This window comes from Acanthopagrus latus, chromosome 7, assembly GCF_904848185.1.
Source record: "Acanthopagrus latus isolate v.2019 chromosome 7, fAcaLat1.1, whole genome shotgun sequence".
In the NCBI taxonomy this organism is placed as follows: Eukaryota; Metazoa; Chordata; class Actinopteri; order Spariformes; family Sparidae; genus Acanthopagrus; species Acanthopagrus latus.
In genome coordinates this window covers 25,881,152-25,896,954 of record NC_051045.1, presented here as the reverse complement: position 1 = coordinate 25,896,954, position 15,803 = coordinate 25,881,152, and the positions used below count along the sequence as shown (strand labels likewise).

General features: G+C 40.4%; 2 protein-coding genes across 4 annotated transcripts in view; both read left to right on the top strand.

Moving 5' to 3' along the window:
• The window catches only part of arhgap4b (Rho GTPase activating protein 4b), a 36,527-nt gene extending 25,982 nt beyond the window's left edge, over nucleotides 1-10,545 (top strand). For 2 of the 3 annotated variants that reach the window (XM_037102939.1, XM_037102938.1), the window contains exons 19-24: nucleotides 192-247; nucleotides 478-649; nucleotides 3,199-3,288; nucleotides 3,540-3,647; nucleotides 5,150-5,249; nucleotides 7,603-10,545. In XM_037102939.1, the coding sequence (XP_036958834.1) occupies nucleotides 192-247; nucleotides 478-649; nucleotides 3,199-3,288; nucleotides 3,540-3,647; nucleotides 5,150-5,249; nucleotides 7,603-7,803 (727 nt within the window). In that variant the 3' untranslated portion in view covers nucleotides 7,804-10,545. Of the gene's footprint in view, nucleotides 1-191; nucleotides 248-477; nucleotides 654-3,198; nucleotides 3,289-3,539; nucleotides 3,648-5,149; nucleotides 5,250-7,602 lie in introns of those variants that run through there. The other variant, XM_037102940.1, reaches the window with a different exon arrangement.
• A 496-nt stretch (nucleotides 10,546-11,041) lies between these two features.
• On the top strand, nucleotides 11,042-15,401 carry zgc:158296 (uncharacterized protein LOC791212 homolog). Its single transcript, XM_037102944.1, has 4 exons — nucleotides 11,042-11,179; nucleotides 11,721-11,977; nucleotides 13,908-14,095; nucleotides 15,138-15,401. Exons 2-4 carry the CDS (start codon nucleotides 11,726-11,728, stop codon nucleotides 15,319-15,321), a joined length of 624 nt encoding a protein of 207 aa, XP_036958839.1. The 5' UTR covers nucleotides 11,042-11,179; nucleotides 11,721-11,725; the 3' UTR covers nucleotides 15,322-15,401.
• The last annotated feature ends 402 nt before the right edge of the window (nucleotides 15,402-15,803 follow it).

The following is a 15,803-nucleotide window of genomic DNA, read 5'->3' as shown; positions in this document are numbered from 1 at the left end:
TTGGTCTGTTGTTTTCTGGACAACACTAAATGGAGTCATTTGAGAGATCTCACACCAGTATTAGGATTATGTAAAATTGCAAAAGCGAAATGAGGAATTGTACAACTGGCGGTATGACATTTTGTCTGTGTGCCTGACAGAAGAGGAACTGTGCCTGACCACTGACTTTCATTTTTAATGCTTGTCTGCAGTGAACCAATCACAGAGGAGGGAGACGGAGAGAGTGAGCATCTGCCCAGTGAGGATGGTGATTACAGCACACGCTAACACACACAGACACACAAACACTCTAGAGACAGGGTTCCATAAGACATTAAATACGTGACCGTACCATAAACAAAACCTTTTCAATAGCCATCTTAAAATAGGATTCATAGGCATATGTAAATATTTTTCACAAAATTTGGTAAAATATTGATTTTTAAAAAGCACCTGAGTTGTGTGTCACCATGCTGTTGTATTTGCATGTGTGTACAGAGTGGGAGGCGGTGGCTATGTTTGACTACGTGGCGAGATCTCCAGCGGAGCTGTCTTTCAAGCTGGGAGACCTTCTCATCCTTCACAGCAAAGCCTCCTGTGATTGGTGGAGAGGCGAAGTGGGAGGGGTTAAGGGGCTAATCCCTCATAAGTACATCAGTGTGCTGGATGGGTGAGTGACGTTTCTACTTCAGAATCATTCAGGCAACCATTGCCACCGTATTCAGAACCAGAGATGCTCTAATCCTAAGGGAAGTGGATCTTGAATTGGCTCTTGGAGGCTTCTATCTCAGTTAAAGTCATTTTAGTCTTGACTCCAATAATATGCTGTATCTCCCTTCCAACTGAGTCAAATACTGTTAGACAGGGGTGCTGTAAGGACTACAAGAATTACTCTTAAAGTGAAACTCTCACCAAAATGCAACTTAGGCTTTATTTGTGAATGTATATGAGTCAAACCTTTGTGTAAAAGCATAATTACGATGAAAGAGGCACTTCTAAGATTTACTGTATTTTCGTTTTCAGGTCAAACTTATTTTCAATGGGGTGCAATATGCTGTATCTCCCTTCCAACTGAGTCAAATACTGTTAGACAGGGGTGCTGTAAGGACTACAAGAATTACTCTTAAAGTGAAACTCTCACCAAAATGCAACTTAGGCTTTATTTGTGAATGTATATGAGTCAAACCTTTGTGTAAAAGCATAATTACGATGAAAGAGGCACTTCTAAGATTTACTGTATTTTCGTTTTCAGGTCAAACTTATTTTCAATGGGGTGCAGGGGCACTTTAGCAATAGCATCAAAATTGCCATTTTTAAAACTCGACACATTATGAAACTTAGCTCGTAGTATCACCAGGGTCTCTACACGTGAACACAGGCATTGAGAACATTGTTTGTGTACTCAGAGTTTCCTCCCATTTAATATGAGTTTGACACGAAAACGAAAATACGGTAAATCTTAAAAGTGCCTCTTCCATTGTAATTATGCTTTTACACGAAGGTTTGACTCATATACATTCACAAAAAAGCCTATCAGTCTTTGATATTCCCATGAAATAATCTTCTATTATAGAATTAACTTCATTTTCATGACCACACAACCAGAGTCTGTGATATATGTGGGGTTTTTTTGGGGGGGGGGGCATAGCAATTTAGCAACACTACATTAACGCTTAAAGAATTGTTTGGCATTCTGGGAAATATACTTATTTGCTTTCTTGCATGAATTTAGATGGTAAATGGACTTGCATTTAAATGATGCCTTCTAGTCTACCAACTTATCAAAGTGCTCTATAACACTTGTCACATTCACGCACACAGTCTTGCATACTGATGGCTGCCATACATGGGGACAACCTGCCAATAAGCACTTCCTATTCAAAGTGCCTCACTATATTTCTCTGCTAAGCCGTTTGCACAAACAGACAAACCAATGGAACAGCCATCTGGAGCAATTTTGGGTGTCTTGCCCAAGGATACCTGAACATGCAGTATGGGGATCAAGGATTTACACCACCCAATTTCTGAATATTGGTCGACCCACACGTTTTTTCTGAGCTACATCCGCCCCCAATAGATGTGAAGATCATTATCATTCTCGCATCTGCCTGTGAAATATGACACTAGAGCAGGGAGATGGTTAGGGTTATGTTTGCTTATATTTTATGTGTTGTACTGTTTCATGGCTAGAAGCTATGATACCCTCATATTTACTCAAGACTTTTTAACCCTCCATAAAAAAACAAACCAAAGGAGATATCACGTATTAATGAGTGATATTTAGTGGTATTTGTAGGTAGATTTTGTTTTGATTTGACAGAGCCAAGCTCTTTTCCCTTTGTTCTAGTCTGCATGTTTAGTGGAAAAAAAAAAAAGATCAAAAGAATCATCTGCATCTCATTCCTCAGACCCAGAGCCAGACCACGTGGTGGTCGGATGCCATGTAAAAGAAAAATCTCATTAAATAGTTTAAAAAAGATCTGGAACCACCACTCTCAGAAAAGTATTTAAAACATCTCTGCTAAATGCTTTACTTGCATGTGGGTGTTTCAAAGGTGCATTTTGTTTTGGGGAAGAAATTTTCATCAGAAGAGAAACATCTTCATCGAAAAACTTCATTTTCATGATGGAATAAAGTGAAGTGAGTTTTACTTACTAGTTTATATTTGGTTGACCCTGCTGCCTTTCTAGCTAAGAATTTGAATTCCCTCTCCAGAACTACACAGTGCCCCTTCAGACTTCATATCTTAATCATGTGACCGTAGACCATTCCATGGTTATGTCTAACCATTGTAATCATAATAGTAGTAGCATTTAAAGTAGAGGTTGTATAAACAGGGAGTAGACAAATGAACAGAAATACTGTTTCATATTTTACAATGGAACACCACTAATACCCAAAACCCACCATAAATTTAAATGAACATGGATGCAGGCTCAACAAAAATGTAAGACAGGTAGAATTTTGTCAAGCTGTTGCATTGTGTTACTTTTTAAGGAGTTTGCATTATTTTGTCCACCCATTACTCCTGCCTCATAGAGTTAAGAAACTTTTGCAGACAAGATGTTCACGTAAAAGAAAAAACACACTCCTGCTACTGTTCCCTCCAACAATTATTTTGTCTCTCATCCTTTGTCTAACTTTTAAACTTGTACTGGTTGTACTTTCTGTAGTGAAGTATATTCTTAATATAGCTCTGTCTTCTTCTCCGCCCTCAGGTCAGAGCGAGGGAAAAGAGAGGAAGGAGGCGGAGGAGGCAGCACTGGAAACCTGACAGCAGAAGATCCACAGACGGAGAACACAACCCGGTACACATGCACACATGCTCACAGACCGACAGACATAAAGACACACACACACACACACACACACACACACACACACACACACACACTTGAGTGCACATTGCAATATATGAATGCATTCAAACCAAGCACGTGGAGCAATAGATGGTGACAGCCAAACACACACAGATGGATACAAATACTAATTCCCACATTACTGCACATGAATGCACACACAGCACAGAGTTACAAAGTTTCTGTGCACGTCTTGACAGGATGCGGGTGAACAGCGACAGTGCTTCGTTGCCTGGGAGACAGAGAGGAAGTGAGGGGAGTCCCAATCGAAAGCCACCAACCTCCCCCGCCACACGACACCTGCCAGTGTAAGACTGAAACACTCTTTGGACATGACATACCGTATGCAAGTGCTGTATAACACATACAGCACTACTGTCTATCGAGGAACATCAGCATAAAGGCAAATAACAGAGAAACAAGACACACCATTTCCATTATCATACTGTGAGGCTGCTGCTATTTTTATATTTGGATGATTTGGCTACATGGCTACATATATTTAAATAAAGTCGCTCATAATTACAAACCCGCAGACAATTATTATCGGACTCTGCAGTTGTGCTCAGCTCTATGTAGCTGTTTAGCATCTTTCAGCTTATGGTTTCGATTTTATGGCCCGCAACTATACTGTTTTGGTTCACTCTCAGCACTCTCAACTGGGGCCGTTTTTTGTGAACAAGCAATAAAGAGCCACTGTACGCTACCTACCCAACACGACACAGCACGCAGACAAAGTAAGACAAACACAGCGATACATCATCAGCTAAGGAGCCGGATATTTCCCTCAGGAGTTTGTCAAGACCAATCAGAGTTTCAAGGAGGCACAATATTGGACACCATCGAGTGGATGATACAAATGTTGCTCTGTCTGCCGAAGGTGTAAATAGGCAATGGTCAGAATCAGTAAATGCAGGCTAAATGAAAGTGCGTTAGTGGTAATCACATACCATACAGAGCAGCTAATGAAAGGCACAGTCCTGTTCACAGCATCAGCATGATTAAACATGTGATGTAGTGTTGGTCTTTGAAATTGCAAATTTAGCCATAAAAGGACAAAAAGAACAATAACGAGCCTTGTCTGCACTTGATTTTTATAGTAGAGTATAATAGACAGTAGTTAAACACAAATGTACAAACAATACATGATACACAACACAAGAGCTAAATCATTAACAACTGTTTCAATAGATCATGGAGGTTATAGTTTCTTTAAAAGCCAGCATCAAATAACAAAGGACAATCCGTATCTGTTAGTGCAGCTTTTGGGGAGATTAAACCTCCAAACCGATGGAAGCATCTGAGACTCCGCATGTAGTCTTTGCCACTGATATGACCCTCTTTTCATGTAGGTGCTGAAGGTCGTCAAGGATAACACCAGTAATCTTTTGGCACAGCTTAGCAATTTCGACCAGTGTGATTGGTTTATAAGCATTGAACATGTTACAGTGCAATATTATGCAGGCAAACTTTTGGTCCTAGCATTCATGCAAATGCCACTTAGCACACACCACCCATCGAAACACTGTTGCAGACCATGTCCAACATCTGATGGCGATGGTACTCCCCAATAGCATTGGCCTTACCCTGCCGGACAATCCACCTAGGAATGCTCAGAGGAACATGACACAAAGCTCAAGGGGTTGACCTGGCCTCCAGTGCTGCCCATGGGACATGCCCGTGTCGGAAAAAAAATGTCTATGTAACAAGATGATCAATGTTATTCACTCCACCTGTTGGTCCCTTGGATGTTGTAGTTATCCATATCACAGTCATGTTTTGTCTGACCTCTGTTGTTCTTGTCTTTTAGGTCTCAAGAGCGAAGACACACTTTGGACACTGTGAGACAGGGCGGCTTCAGACCTCCAGACAGACCTCCATTCGGTCAGGCGGAGAGAACAGTGGACAAGGTTAGTAGTTCATCCTGCTGCAGTGTTTCCCACAGAATCAGACTTTAATTGTGGCGGTGGCTGTCCAGCTGGGGTGCTATACATGTGCACTTGAGATTTCCATCAACCCAGTCGGCTAACTTCAGGCTTAGCATCAAGCTAACTTGGATGCAGATAAGATGTAATCAGGCAGCTCTTCTAGACTCTCCTAATTTGATTAGACCGGATTGCCCAAATTCTGTCAGTAAAACCAGTCATTTCACAGGAGTTTTAAGGCTTTTATTACTGTTTTACAGACGAGTCTTTCACAAGGTTCACGTGAGGATGTAATGATATGGCTTGGCCACGTCAAAAACTGGCTTCAAGTCCTGGCGCTCTTTGTGGGGGCTTGATCTCAACTATGAGGCCAGCCGTCCTCTTTGCAGAGGAAGCTATGGTCAAACCAGCTGCATTAAATAGGAGAGTCGTCCTCACCTTCTTCATTGGTTTTACCAGTGGACTAAAAACCACACTTGCATCCACTTTATCAGACCGCCACTAATAAATGAATGTGTGGGAAAGACTGTGCTGTCACAAAATAAAAAAGGACTGAGACTGACATGGCACCTGTGAGGCCTTCTGCTCTTGTATGATTAAGAATTAATAATTCTGAAGGCCTACTTACTTGGAAATCGGAACACTGAAAACTACTACCCTCTTCTTGAATCAGTCTTCAAATTTGGTGTTTAGACAATATCAGCTTGCAAAGCTTTGGAGTTTTGCAAGCTTGCAGCTTTGGTTTCTGATTAGCGAACACAGGATTCCTGTTGTGGAACATCTCATTTGCACACAACCAGCAGTTGGAGTTAATCTTGTTTGTTAAGCTGCTTTGTTCAATTTACCTGTTTTCTAGATAGTGTGCTAACAGTCTCGGAAATCAACTGTTTGTTCTTGTTAATGTGCTGACGCTGCTGGAGCTACATCCTGCAGTGTTTCGGTGTGCAGGGCTAAAGATAAGGCAGTAATGATACAGTAACCCCAGTGTGAAAGGAAATCAGTCTAATCAGACTTTTGTACTGCATTTCCTTTTTCAATGATTTGTGCCTGCTCAGCTAACTTTGTAACAAAAAAAGATATAAAAAAAAAGTATCATCCTGATCAATAACAGGTGGTTTGAGAGATACATTGTTAATGAGGAAAATAAAATGACATTAGCTGCAGCAGCAGAGAGGATATGAGTGTCTCTACATTGACATGCATTGTAGAGACACACATACTTGCGCACCAGGAACAGTGGGTAAACTTCCCTGATTATTTAAAACTCACGACTGCATACGGGATCGGTTAGTATTTCATATAAAGAATCTTCTGTGTTTTCTACAAAAAGACACACACACACACACACACACACACACACACACACACAGCCCAGATTCCCACTGTAAAATATTTTGGAGTGAAGCAGCTGTCCGGATAAAACTTGAGGTCCTGTCTAAAAACACATTTCAGGAGTTATACATGAATTCTGTTTACTCTGGAAAGTTTCCTCTTCAGATTTTGATGATTAAATGTGCCACGATAATTTCTGCAGCAATATTACTGCTTGTATGGAATCATTTAAAAGACTTAAAGCAGCCTCTCTTATTATAAAATCAGAGTGTACATGTGTTGTGAACCCACCTGTGTGGACCCATCACTCAGTCTGAATAATGCGCTCTTTAAATAGCAGCAAAAAGTCTGTGCCTTTAACTTCAGACCAGCTTTTTGTTACAGCGCAGTCGCTTTCTGCTGCCCCAAGATAATAATGCACCATCAGTGTGCTTGAACACACCTCAGCACACCCAGGCGCGCACAACTGGTCGCAATTACATTTGATATTTACATGGGGCGGGAAGATAATGGGTCATCAGATATGTTGTTTTACTTTGAAATACGTCCCAATGTCCCTCCATTTCATCCCTTTATATGACTTGGAACCGGGAGCATCGCAGTTCTGCATTTGAGCTTCCCACCCTGAGCATGACATCAGAGGAAAAATGGCCATCGTTTGAACGTATTCCAAGTCTGTAGTCTGTCCATGTCTATGAAGTCTGTGTGCGTATGTCATATGATCAACTCATTATGTGATGATGTGTTTTGCACTTTGTAAGCAAGGAAGCATGTAGTGTCAGACTTAAGTGATGCAGGAATACTTATGTTAACAATCATCCATAAATGTCAATGTGGCCACGGTCACCTGATATCAGTCTTGTGGATGGACTTGTGCATTTTAGCAGCTCCTGCTGGGATGAGACAGGTCTTTTGTCCACTGGGAGGCGTCATCAGTTTCATTACCTTCCACGTCTCTTTCTTTCTACTTCAATGTTCTGCCTCTCCTCCCCTCCCCTCTCCTTAGGAGATGATCAGCCGTCAGATGAACTCGGTCTTCAAGGAGCTCCTGTCTCGCCAGCCTACCGTGCAGCAGTCCACCCTCGCCGCCCCCGCCGCTTCTGCTCCCTCTTCCTCCTCCTCTTCCACTCTTCCTCAAGCTGCCCCCGCTGCCAAAAAAGCAGGATTTGGCATCAGAGGGCGGGCCCTTTTCAGACCAGTGGACTAAGTGGGAAGAGAGGATCACTGGAATTATTGATTTATGATTTGAGGATGGTGATTATGCTGATGCAGATGATACATTTGGTGAAGATCTTGATTTATTTTTCGACACATGTATAATATTTGCGTCTATGCCATCTCATAGTGCCACTAGTCTCGGTGCCGTGTTACTGTACGTCCAGTGTGTCTGTTTTCAAGCTGGTTTTTGGTCTTTTATGTTCTGGTCTGTTTTGTTCTCCAGGCTTTTGCAATTTTTGAAGAATCAGGGATGTGACATTGCCAGACTGACTTTTTAAAGTGGTTGCCATGATACAACAAAAGACTTAAGCTGCCCCCTTGTGGCTCACCCTTATAATGTTTGCTTTAGTTGAAAAAAGAAAACTGATCTGGGGCCTGAGTGCCTTCACATCTTTTACTCTTCACATTGATCTCACTTGAAAACGACCTGATAGGTTTGAACTCTGCTTGTTATATTTATATAATGTGATCAAGGAGGTTGTTTATGGAACCCCAAGGTGATCAATATTAAATAATTGATTAAATAATCATAAATAAACTGTGAAAATACATATAAACAGTTTGTGAAATAATTTAAGAATTCATGCTAGCTTATCTCAGTATTTGAAAAAAAATCATTTATTTTCATAATAACATTTTTAACTGTTTTCCGGATGATTTCCTTTCATAAAGACATTTTTCCTGTGAGACTTTTTTAAAGCAACATCATGTAGAAATTAGCATTGTGTGCAATCTTGCGTCCCCACAGTCATAAATACAATACAATACAAGGTCTGTATAAATCTGTAAGATGTAATGTAGGTGCTAACCACAAACAAAACTCAACACAAATTGTAACAATGTTATGTGTTGAAAACTTGTATGTAACGCTGTGATCCTACCCTCTCACTGGAGTTCGTAGTGCAGAGTCAAGCGATAGAGACAGAGGCACCATTCACCCGCTTACAAGACACTGTAGCATCAAAATGACTTTGGAGCTGATATTTTGAGGTAAAAATGTTACATGATGTTGCTTTAATGTCAAGTTTTCATGTTGTCACTAACCAGCCAATCACATAACTCCCTGCCTCTTGAGATGGCAAACTAAACAACTGGACTAGCAAGTGCGCTCCTGTTAGCTAGAGCAACAGCAATGGCAGTGGCTGGCACGTTCCAGAGGCTGCTGGAAATAAACACCGGCACAGTAACAAAACTTACGCCGTTTTCAAACCTTGGCTCAACCAGGCTGCTCCAGCGTCCCACTTCAAGTAAATGATTGAGTATCTAGGTTAGCTTATTAGCTTGAATTATTATCCAGCAGTGTTAGCTTCCTGATGACTTGAGTGACAACAAATCTTTTTTTTTTTTCTTCAGAGAGAATAACAATAAAGACAGAACGTCTTTCTCTAAGGAACAGCTTTTGAATCCAAATGTGGCAGAATTTTCTAGATTAGCTCGCTAACATTAGCTGCTGCCATGAACACTGTCTCCTTACTAGTTAGTGTGTCTGTTAAGGCCTGCCTAATTACAGTGGCAGCTAGTTAGGCTTGTTGTCTGACTGTACTTTGCATTGTTATTGCTCTTGCGAACAGGAGTTAACTGGCTAAATGTGGTAGCAGTTGTTGAACTTGCTAGTTTAGGAGGTTAGTGACTATACCACTCATGAAAAGGAACATTATAACATTTCCATTTAATTTACTCTTTTTTAGACTTCAGCATTTGAGTTATGTAGACAGTGCCAGCTGGAAAGAGACCATGAAGGCAGGGAGGAGAGAGGGGATGACATGCAGTAAATTCAACCCAGGCAGCTGTGTAAGGAGTCACTCTCAATACTGCTGCCAGGCGCCCCATGAAATAAACAGTTAATTATTATTATGCCAATTTCTTCAGTTATTTCACAAATGATTGTTTCATTTATTTATATATGTTTTACGCAATTTATTAATGTAAATATGTATTTCATAATTAATTATATTCATTAAATGTTGAACATTTTGGGGCTCCACAGATGTTATTTTGGAAAACTGTAGAGGTCAGTACTTTATAGCAGCATGCAGCGTTAGCACACACACACACACACACACGCACACACACACAGGCATACACACACACATACACACATAGACTAAGATGGAAAACACATTCCCCTTCATATGTGATACATGGCCTGATACCCAGGCTGAAACTCAGGGCTTTTGCAGAGTTAGAGACGGGCTTACTCAGGTTCGGCTTCGAAGGAATGAGTAAGAGTTTCTCACTCAGGGCTTTGGTTGACTCACTCTTCAACTGGAAACTGTGCCCTAGCCTCAAGAGCCAAAATGGCCCCCATGTTAGAGAGGATTTAGTGACTTCCTCTGGTTTAAACTGTGAATGCAACGGCAACATTTCGGAGCCACGGTCGAAACTCTTGTCTCATTCATCTACGCATTTTGGCCCCCCCTGACTGTAATCTAGCACCATCCACAGGTCGCATTCAAATGTGTGTTTCAGATTTTTGCAGTGTGGTGTACAATTACTATGACTTCAGAAGCATTTGAAATGTTTTTTACATATGGCATCTCCCATCTGTTGTGTTTCAGTATTGAAAACATAGAAGAAGAATCCTTTTTTGAAATTGATTTCGCTTCTATGATGAAAACACCCTGTTATTCTGGATCACTGTTTGATGATGTCACTAAATTTACTGTGTCCAATTGTATATGTGGTTATAAAAAGTATGAATACAATAAAGATGACAAAGTGATGAATGGTTTACGGTTTGTCTGTGTATTTGAAATGCTTCAGTATGGGGTTGCCCCCCAAAGCTTTCCAGCTCCCTAAAGCTAAAACCAAATAAGTAATGAATGCAATATGTAACTGGATTCAATTATCAGAGCCTGTTGCTGGTAAGCAGTTGTAAGTTCAGTGACCTGCTGCTGTACTGCTGGTGGAGTTGCCCCTTTTATTATCATCATTATTATTATTATTATTATTATTATTATTATTATTATTATTATTGCATTGTTGGTGTTGGTGTTGTTGATATGTTGCTTTGTATGTTTGTTCCTTTCATTGTTTCAGTTTCTGTCTCACGATGGCACCCAAGTGCTGTAACAGGATATTTTAGACCCATCCACTCCTCCTAAAATAACCCCTTCTCTCTCTCTCTCTCTCTCTCTCACACACACACACACACACAAATAAGAGGCACTGTCCCATATTAGCACGTCTGCTGCTCTAAGTCAGTGTCAAACACTTTAGGACTCTGTCTGAGATCCCATGTGCCAGATCAGCTCTGAGGGACATTGTGATTAAGAGTTTGAACAGATCTCATTGACATTTTAGATTAGCACTCTCTGCAGGGCTGCCCCTGCCCCATCGCTCTGCAAGGTGTCATTAAGATAAAGGTAAGTTGGACATGATTCATCATTTCTACTGTCCCTGTCGTGGATCTGCTATGATGATTTCTCACCAAGAATATAACTCACCCCAGTTAATGTCCTCGCTGCACCTATTTCATTTATACTGTATATCAAATCTCATATATGCAAGTTGAATAAAAGTATTTTACTCGACTTTTAATCATAGAAGTGATTTTGCTTCTCATATGCAGAATGATTGCATTGTCTGTGTTTCATTTTAAAATGTCACTTTATAATTACCAGCTGCTATTTACAGATTTTGGAACGGCTTCCTTTTTGGGGGCTACAGAACAGGTGGTAGCGCCAGTGCTCAGCTCGCTGTTACACTCGACATGCCTGCAATCTGCTGCACGAGTGTATCTGTGTGTGTGTGTGTGTGTGTGTGTGTGTGTGTGTGTGTGTGTGTGTGTGTGTGTGTGTGTGTGTGTGTGTACTAGTTTACAGATAAAATGTGTGCATGTTAATGTCAGATAAGATCTCCTCAGTCCTCATATGTTGACTTTGTGTCCATCTCCGTGTTCCTCAGCGAGGATGATGATGGTGAGCGACGACTGCCTGGTGGAGTGTAAGATCGATGACGACAGTGATGAGGACGTTGGAGGAGAAGAGCAGATGAACACTCCTCCACCTCCACCTGAGTTTGCGTCCAAAGCCCCAACTCCAGCACCTAAACCTCCAACACCTCCTCCAGCCCCTGCTACACCCACACCCACGCCCACACCCACGCCCACACCAACCTGTCCTGTCAACAGAGACCCTTATGGTATCAACCAGCACTTAAAGGTTCCCCTTTTCTTTGGTCATTTTGTGTGAGATTCTGTATAAAGTTAACTTCTCACAACTTTTACTTTATAAGAACTTCATAAATCTGAAATGAAGCTAACATACAGATACATTATTATCAACAGACTAATTATGTAATGAATGATAATTATTGAGTCACAAGGCAAGAGCACTTTTACTGTGATACAATGAAGGTCCAATGTGTAGGATCTATTGGCTAAAATAGAAAATAAAAGCCATAATCATGTTTTCATCAGTGTGTAATCACCTGAAACAATAACTTTGATGTTTTTGTTAAATTAGCCTTTATATGTACAGAGGGAGTCGATTGCCAGTGATTCTCAAAACGACACGTATCACAGTTCCCAAAACAACATGACTGTGGCAGCGTACAAATAGGCATAGTAGATCTCCGCGATGTACATTATGTTATGTTTGTGACATACGTTAACAACATTTACAAATTAAAGGAACTCAAAGTCGACCTTTGGTTTCACACTGGACACAAACAGTAGCCTTCAGAGTGAAAGTTCTGTCTTTGTTTTACCCAACCATCCACCCCGACCTCCTCCCTATGCTGACTTTCTCCTCCTTTGTACTGTATCACCTGACTTTCTCATTTATTGCAGTAATTATTACTTTGGCCACTAGATGTTGCCACTGAGCAAGAAACAAGGGTGCTTGCACAAACCATCCCATTCATCCCATCCAGAATGGGCTAGCCAAGGGGTATTCTTCACCACTAGATGCTACTAAATCTTACGCACAAGACCTTCGATTAGATTTTGCTGCTAATATTTATGTATTTTTTCTTCAAGTGGCAACATTCCACAAGGACTTTTAAATGCAGTAGTTAAGCCATTAATGATGTTTTTGTTTTTTTTTTGTTTTTTACGTTAAAGTTCCTGTACAGTGCAAATCTTTTTTTACTATAAAATGTAGGTGCTTTATAAATTCTGTGAAAGTATAAAAACACTCATTCACAGTGAAATGCACACAGCCTTTATTCAGAATGGCAGAGCTGATGCTGAAACATAGTGGGCGGTACCAGCTTTTTGTGAGGGCTGTCCAATCAGAGCTTTCCAGGAGGTGTGCCTTAAAGAGATGGACACTAAAACTAAACCTGAATATAGGAGCTGCAGTTATGGACAGTATGAGAAAAGCCATGTGTTTTTTGAATATAAAAGCATGTCAACATTTCCTAGTAGACACCTACAACAAATGTATGAGCCTGAAAATGAGCATAATATGGGACTTTTAATGTTTAGGTACTTTAATCTCAGTAATGTTTTGGAGCACTTCTTCTTGCTTTCTTCCTCTTAAGACACTGGAAATGGCGCAGTTTTAATTTTGTTGGTCATCCTTGCTGTGTCTCAGGTATGTAGTGGGCATTCAGGGTGCCACCTTAAAGTGGCAGAATTCTTTTCTGCAACATATATTTATGTGCAATTACATACAGCACACTAATATACAGTACAATCATTTGTCATCTTGGGTGAGGTACCCCAAGGTTCCATATCAGGCCCTATTTTATTAGTTATGCCTCCAGTGGGGTCTCTTTTTAGAAAATACAACGTCCCTTGTCACTGGCATGCTCGTGACATGCAGCTGTTTCCTTTAAAGCCGAGCAAAGCACGGGATCTTCAGTCATTTCCAAGTTGCCCTGATAGTTGTCAGCCTGATTGTTTAGCCCATTTCTGTGGGCCTCTATCTATAAATGTATTCATATATGCCAGAAATATGGGTGTCGTTTCTGATCTGTAATTTGGCCATTTCTGTTCACTAATGACACTTTTATAGACTGGGGAATCACCTCTCAGTCTCAGTCTCACCTAAAGCTGTGAAGCACTCCAGTCAGCACTCTTTTGCTCTATGAATAAACTGAGTTGCCTTGACTTTCGCCACCTTCTCTTTCGTTTCTTGTCTGTAGGTGGAGGTTAGTGACGTGCTGGCCGAGCCAGTAGCGCCTCGTAGCATAGACCAAGTGTGGCTGTACAGTGTGGTCGGTTTCGAGCGGACTCGCATCTGGACATACCGCTGCCTCTCCTTGCTGTTCGCCGTGCCCTTCGCCCTCCTTTGTGGTATTTTCCTGGCCATTCTTGCCTGTCTGCACGTCTGGTATGCTGGTGCAATAAAAATGCTCCCACCTATAGACATTCACATTTATACACTGTCATTAATCACTCATACATCATATACAGTGAATACAGAGGATACGCTATGATAGCCCAGTGGCTCTGAATCTATGGTTCCCAACATGTTCAGCTGTTAAAGTTGCACAATGTAGTTTTGAGGAGGAAATTTAAATCAGAAGATGAAATAAAATAAAATAAAATAACTCTCACCTTAAAGCTTCAAACAGCATTCTGGGGACCTTGTTTTCCTTTGAGAACAGCTTTTTTATTCACTTATGGAATAAATAGATATTTCTGAGTTTGTAATATTACCTCATTACTACGTATGAATATTAAAATTCTGAGTTTTAGTTTCTTCTCCAAAATACTTAGTGTCCCTTTAAGCAACAGACTTTTTTTACTTTGAGGGAAGAATCTCCTACTTAATGGTCGGCCACAGAAACACCTGTTGGCCCAAATCAAACCTTATGGTCGGCCATCTTTGACCCGCAGGCCCCACTTTGGGTAACATTGCCAGTAAAATTAGCATTTCCCTTGAAAATGGGGTTAAATGATTAATCGCTTAAATAAACTATTAAATATAAGTTATAAGGCTGAACTGGTGGGATTGTATGTGGAACATTTGGCTCAGGAGTTCATAGCTAATAACGGAGTTTATTTTGTGATGTTAAGAAGATGATACTTTTCAATGTAATGATCTCGTACTTGCAATGACTTAGAATAAGTTATTTCTTTACTACCCCCTGGGCTCAGTCTTTGGGCCCATGACTTTGGGCTCAGATGCTAAAACCTTTACATATCTTAATCTGTCCCATCAGGATCCCAATAGCTTCCATTTCTTCTACACAGAGAGGCAGAGCTGTTTTCAGGTAGTTAAGGATATCCGAGGAATTCACTTTGATTGAGTCACACTCCTAAGCACAGTTTTTTCACATAATAACTTTTCTCCCCTCAGTCTGTCCTGACACATACACAGTTTTTAGAAACAATCATTAAATAACACCTTCTCTTCTCTTTCATTCTAGGTTTGTGGTGCCTTGCATACAGCTGAGCAACACCTTCCTTCCATGCCTGCGCTCCCTGTGGATGTGTGCGTTGAATGTCTTCATCTCCCCCTTCTGTATGTCTCTTGCTCTCTGCTGCAGTCAAATCGCCATTTCACTATCGAATAAGGACTGGCATCCAGTGAGAGACAAAGAGGCTGTATGAATGTGAGACATAACGAGTGATATTAGTGAGTGAGTGAGTGAGTGAGTGAGTTGAATTTTTTTAAATTGGTACAGTTAATTTTATATGTTTTCTACATATACAACCAAATAAAACAAACATGTTGTTATTATTATTATTATTATTATTATTATTATTATTATTATTATTATTATTATTATTATTATTATTATTATTGCTGTTGTTGTTAGTGTTATTCAGTTGCATCATCATCACTGACCTCAAATGTAATTCTGGGAAAATTGTTTCAAACTATTAATAAAGTAAATGTCTCTAAATAAGTTCCTTGAGCATGTTTGTTTTGTTTTACCAAACAGGCAATGCGAATGAATTAAACCAACACAAGAAATCATTTAACAAATGCAGGACCTGATATCTTTAGTTAAAACAAATGGGAATGCATAATCCTCACTGGTCATTTATCAAGAAAAAAAAACGGTGGTGCAGTGAAGTTTTCAGTGAAG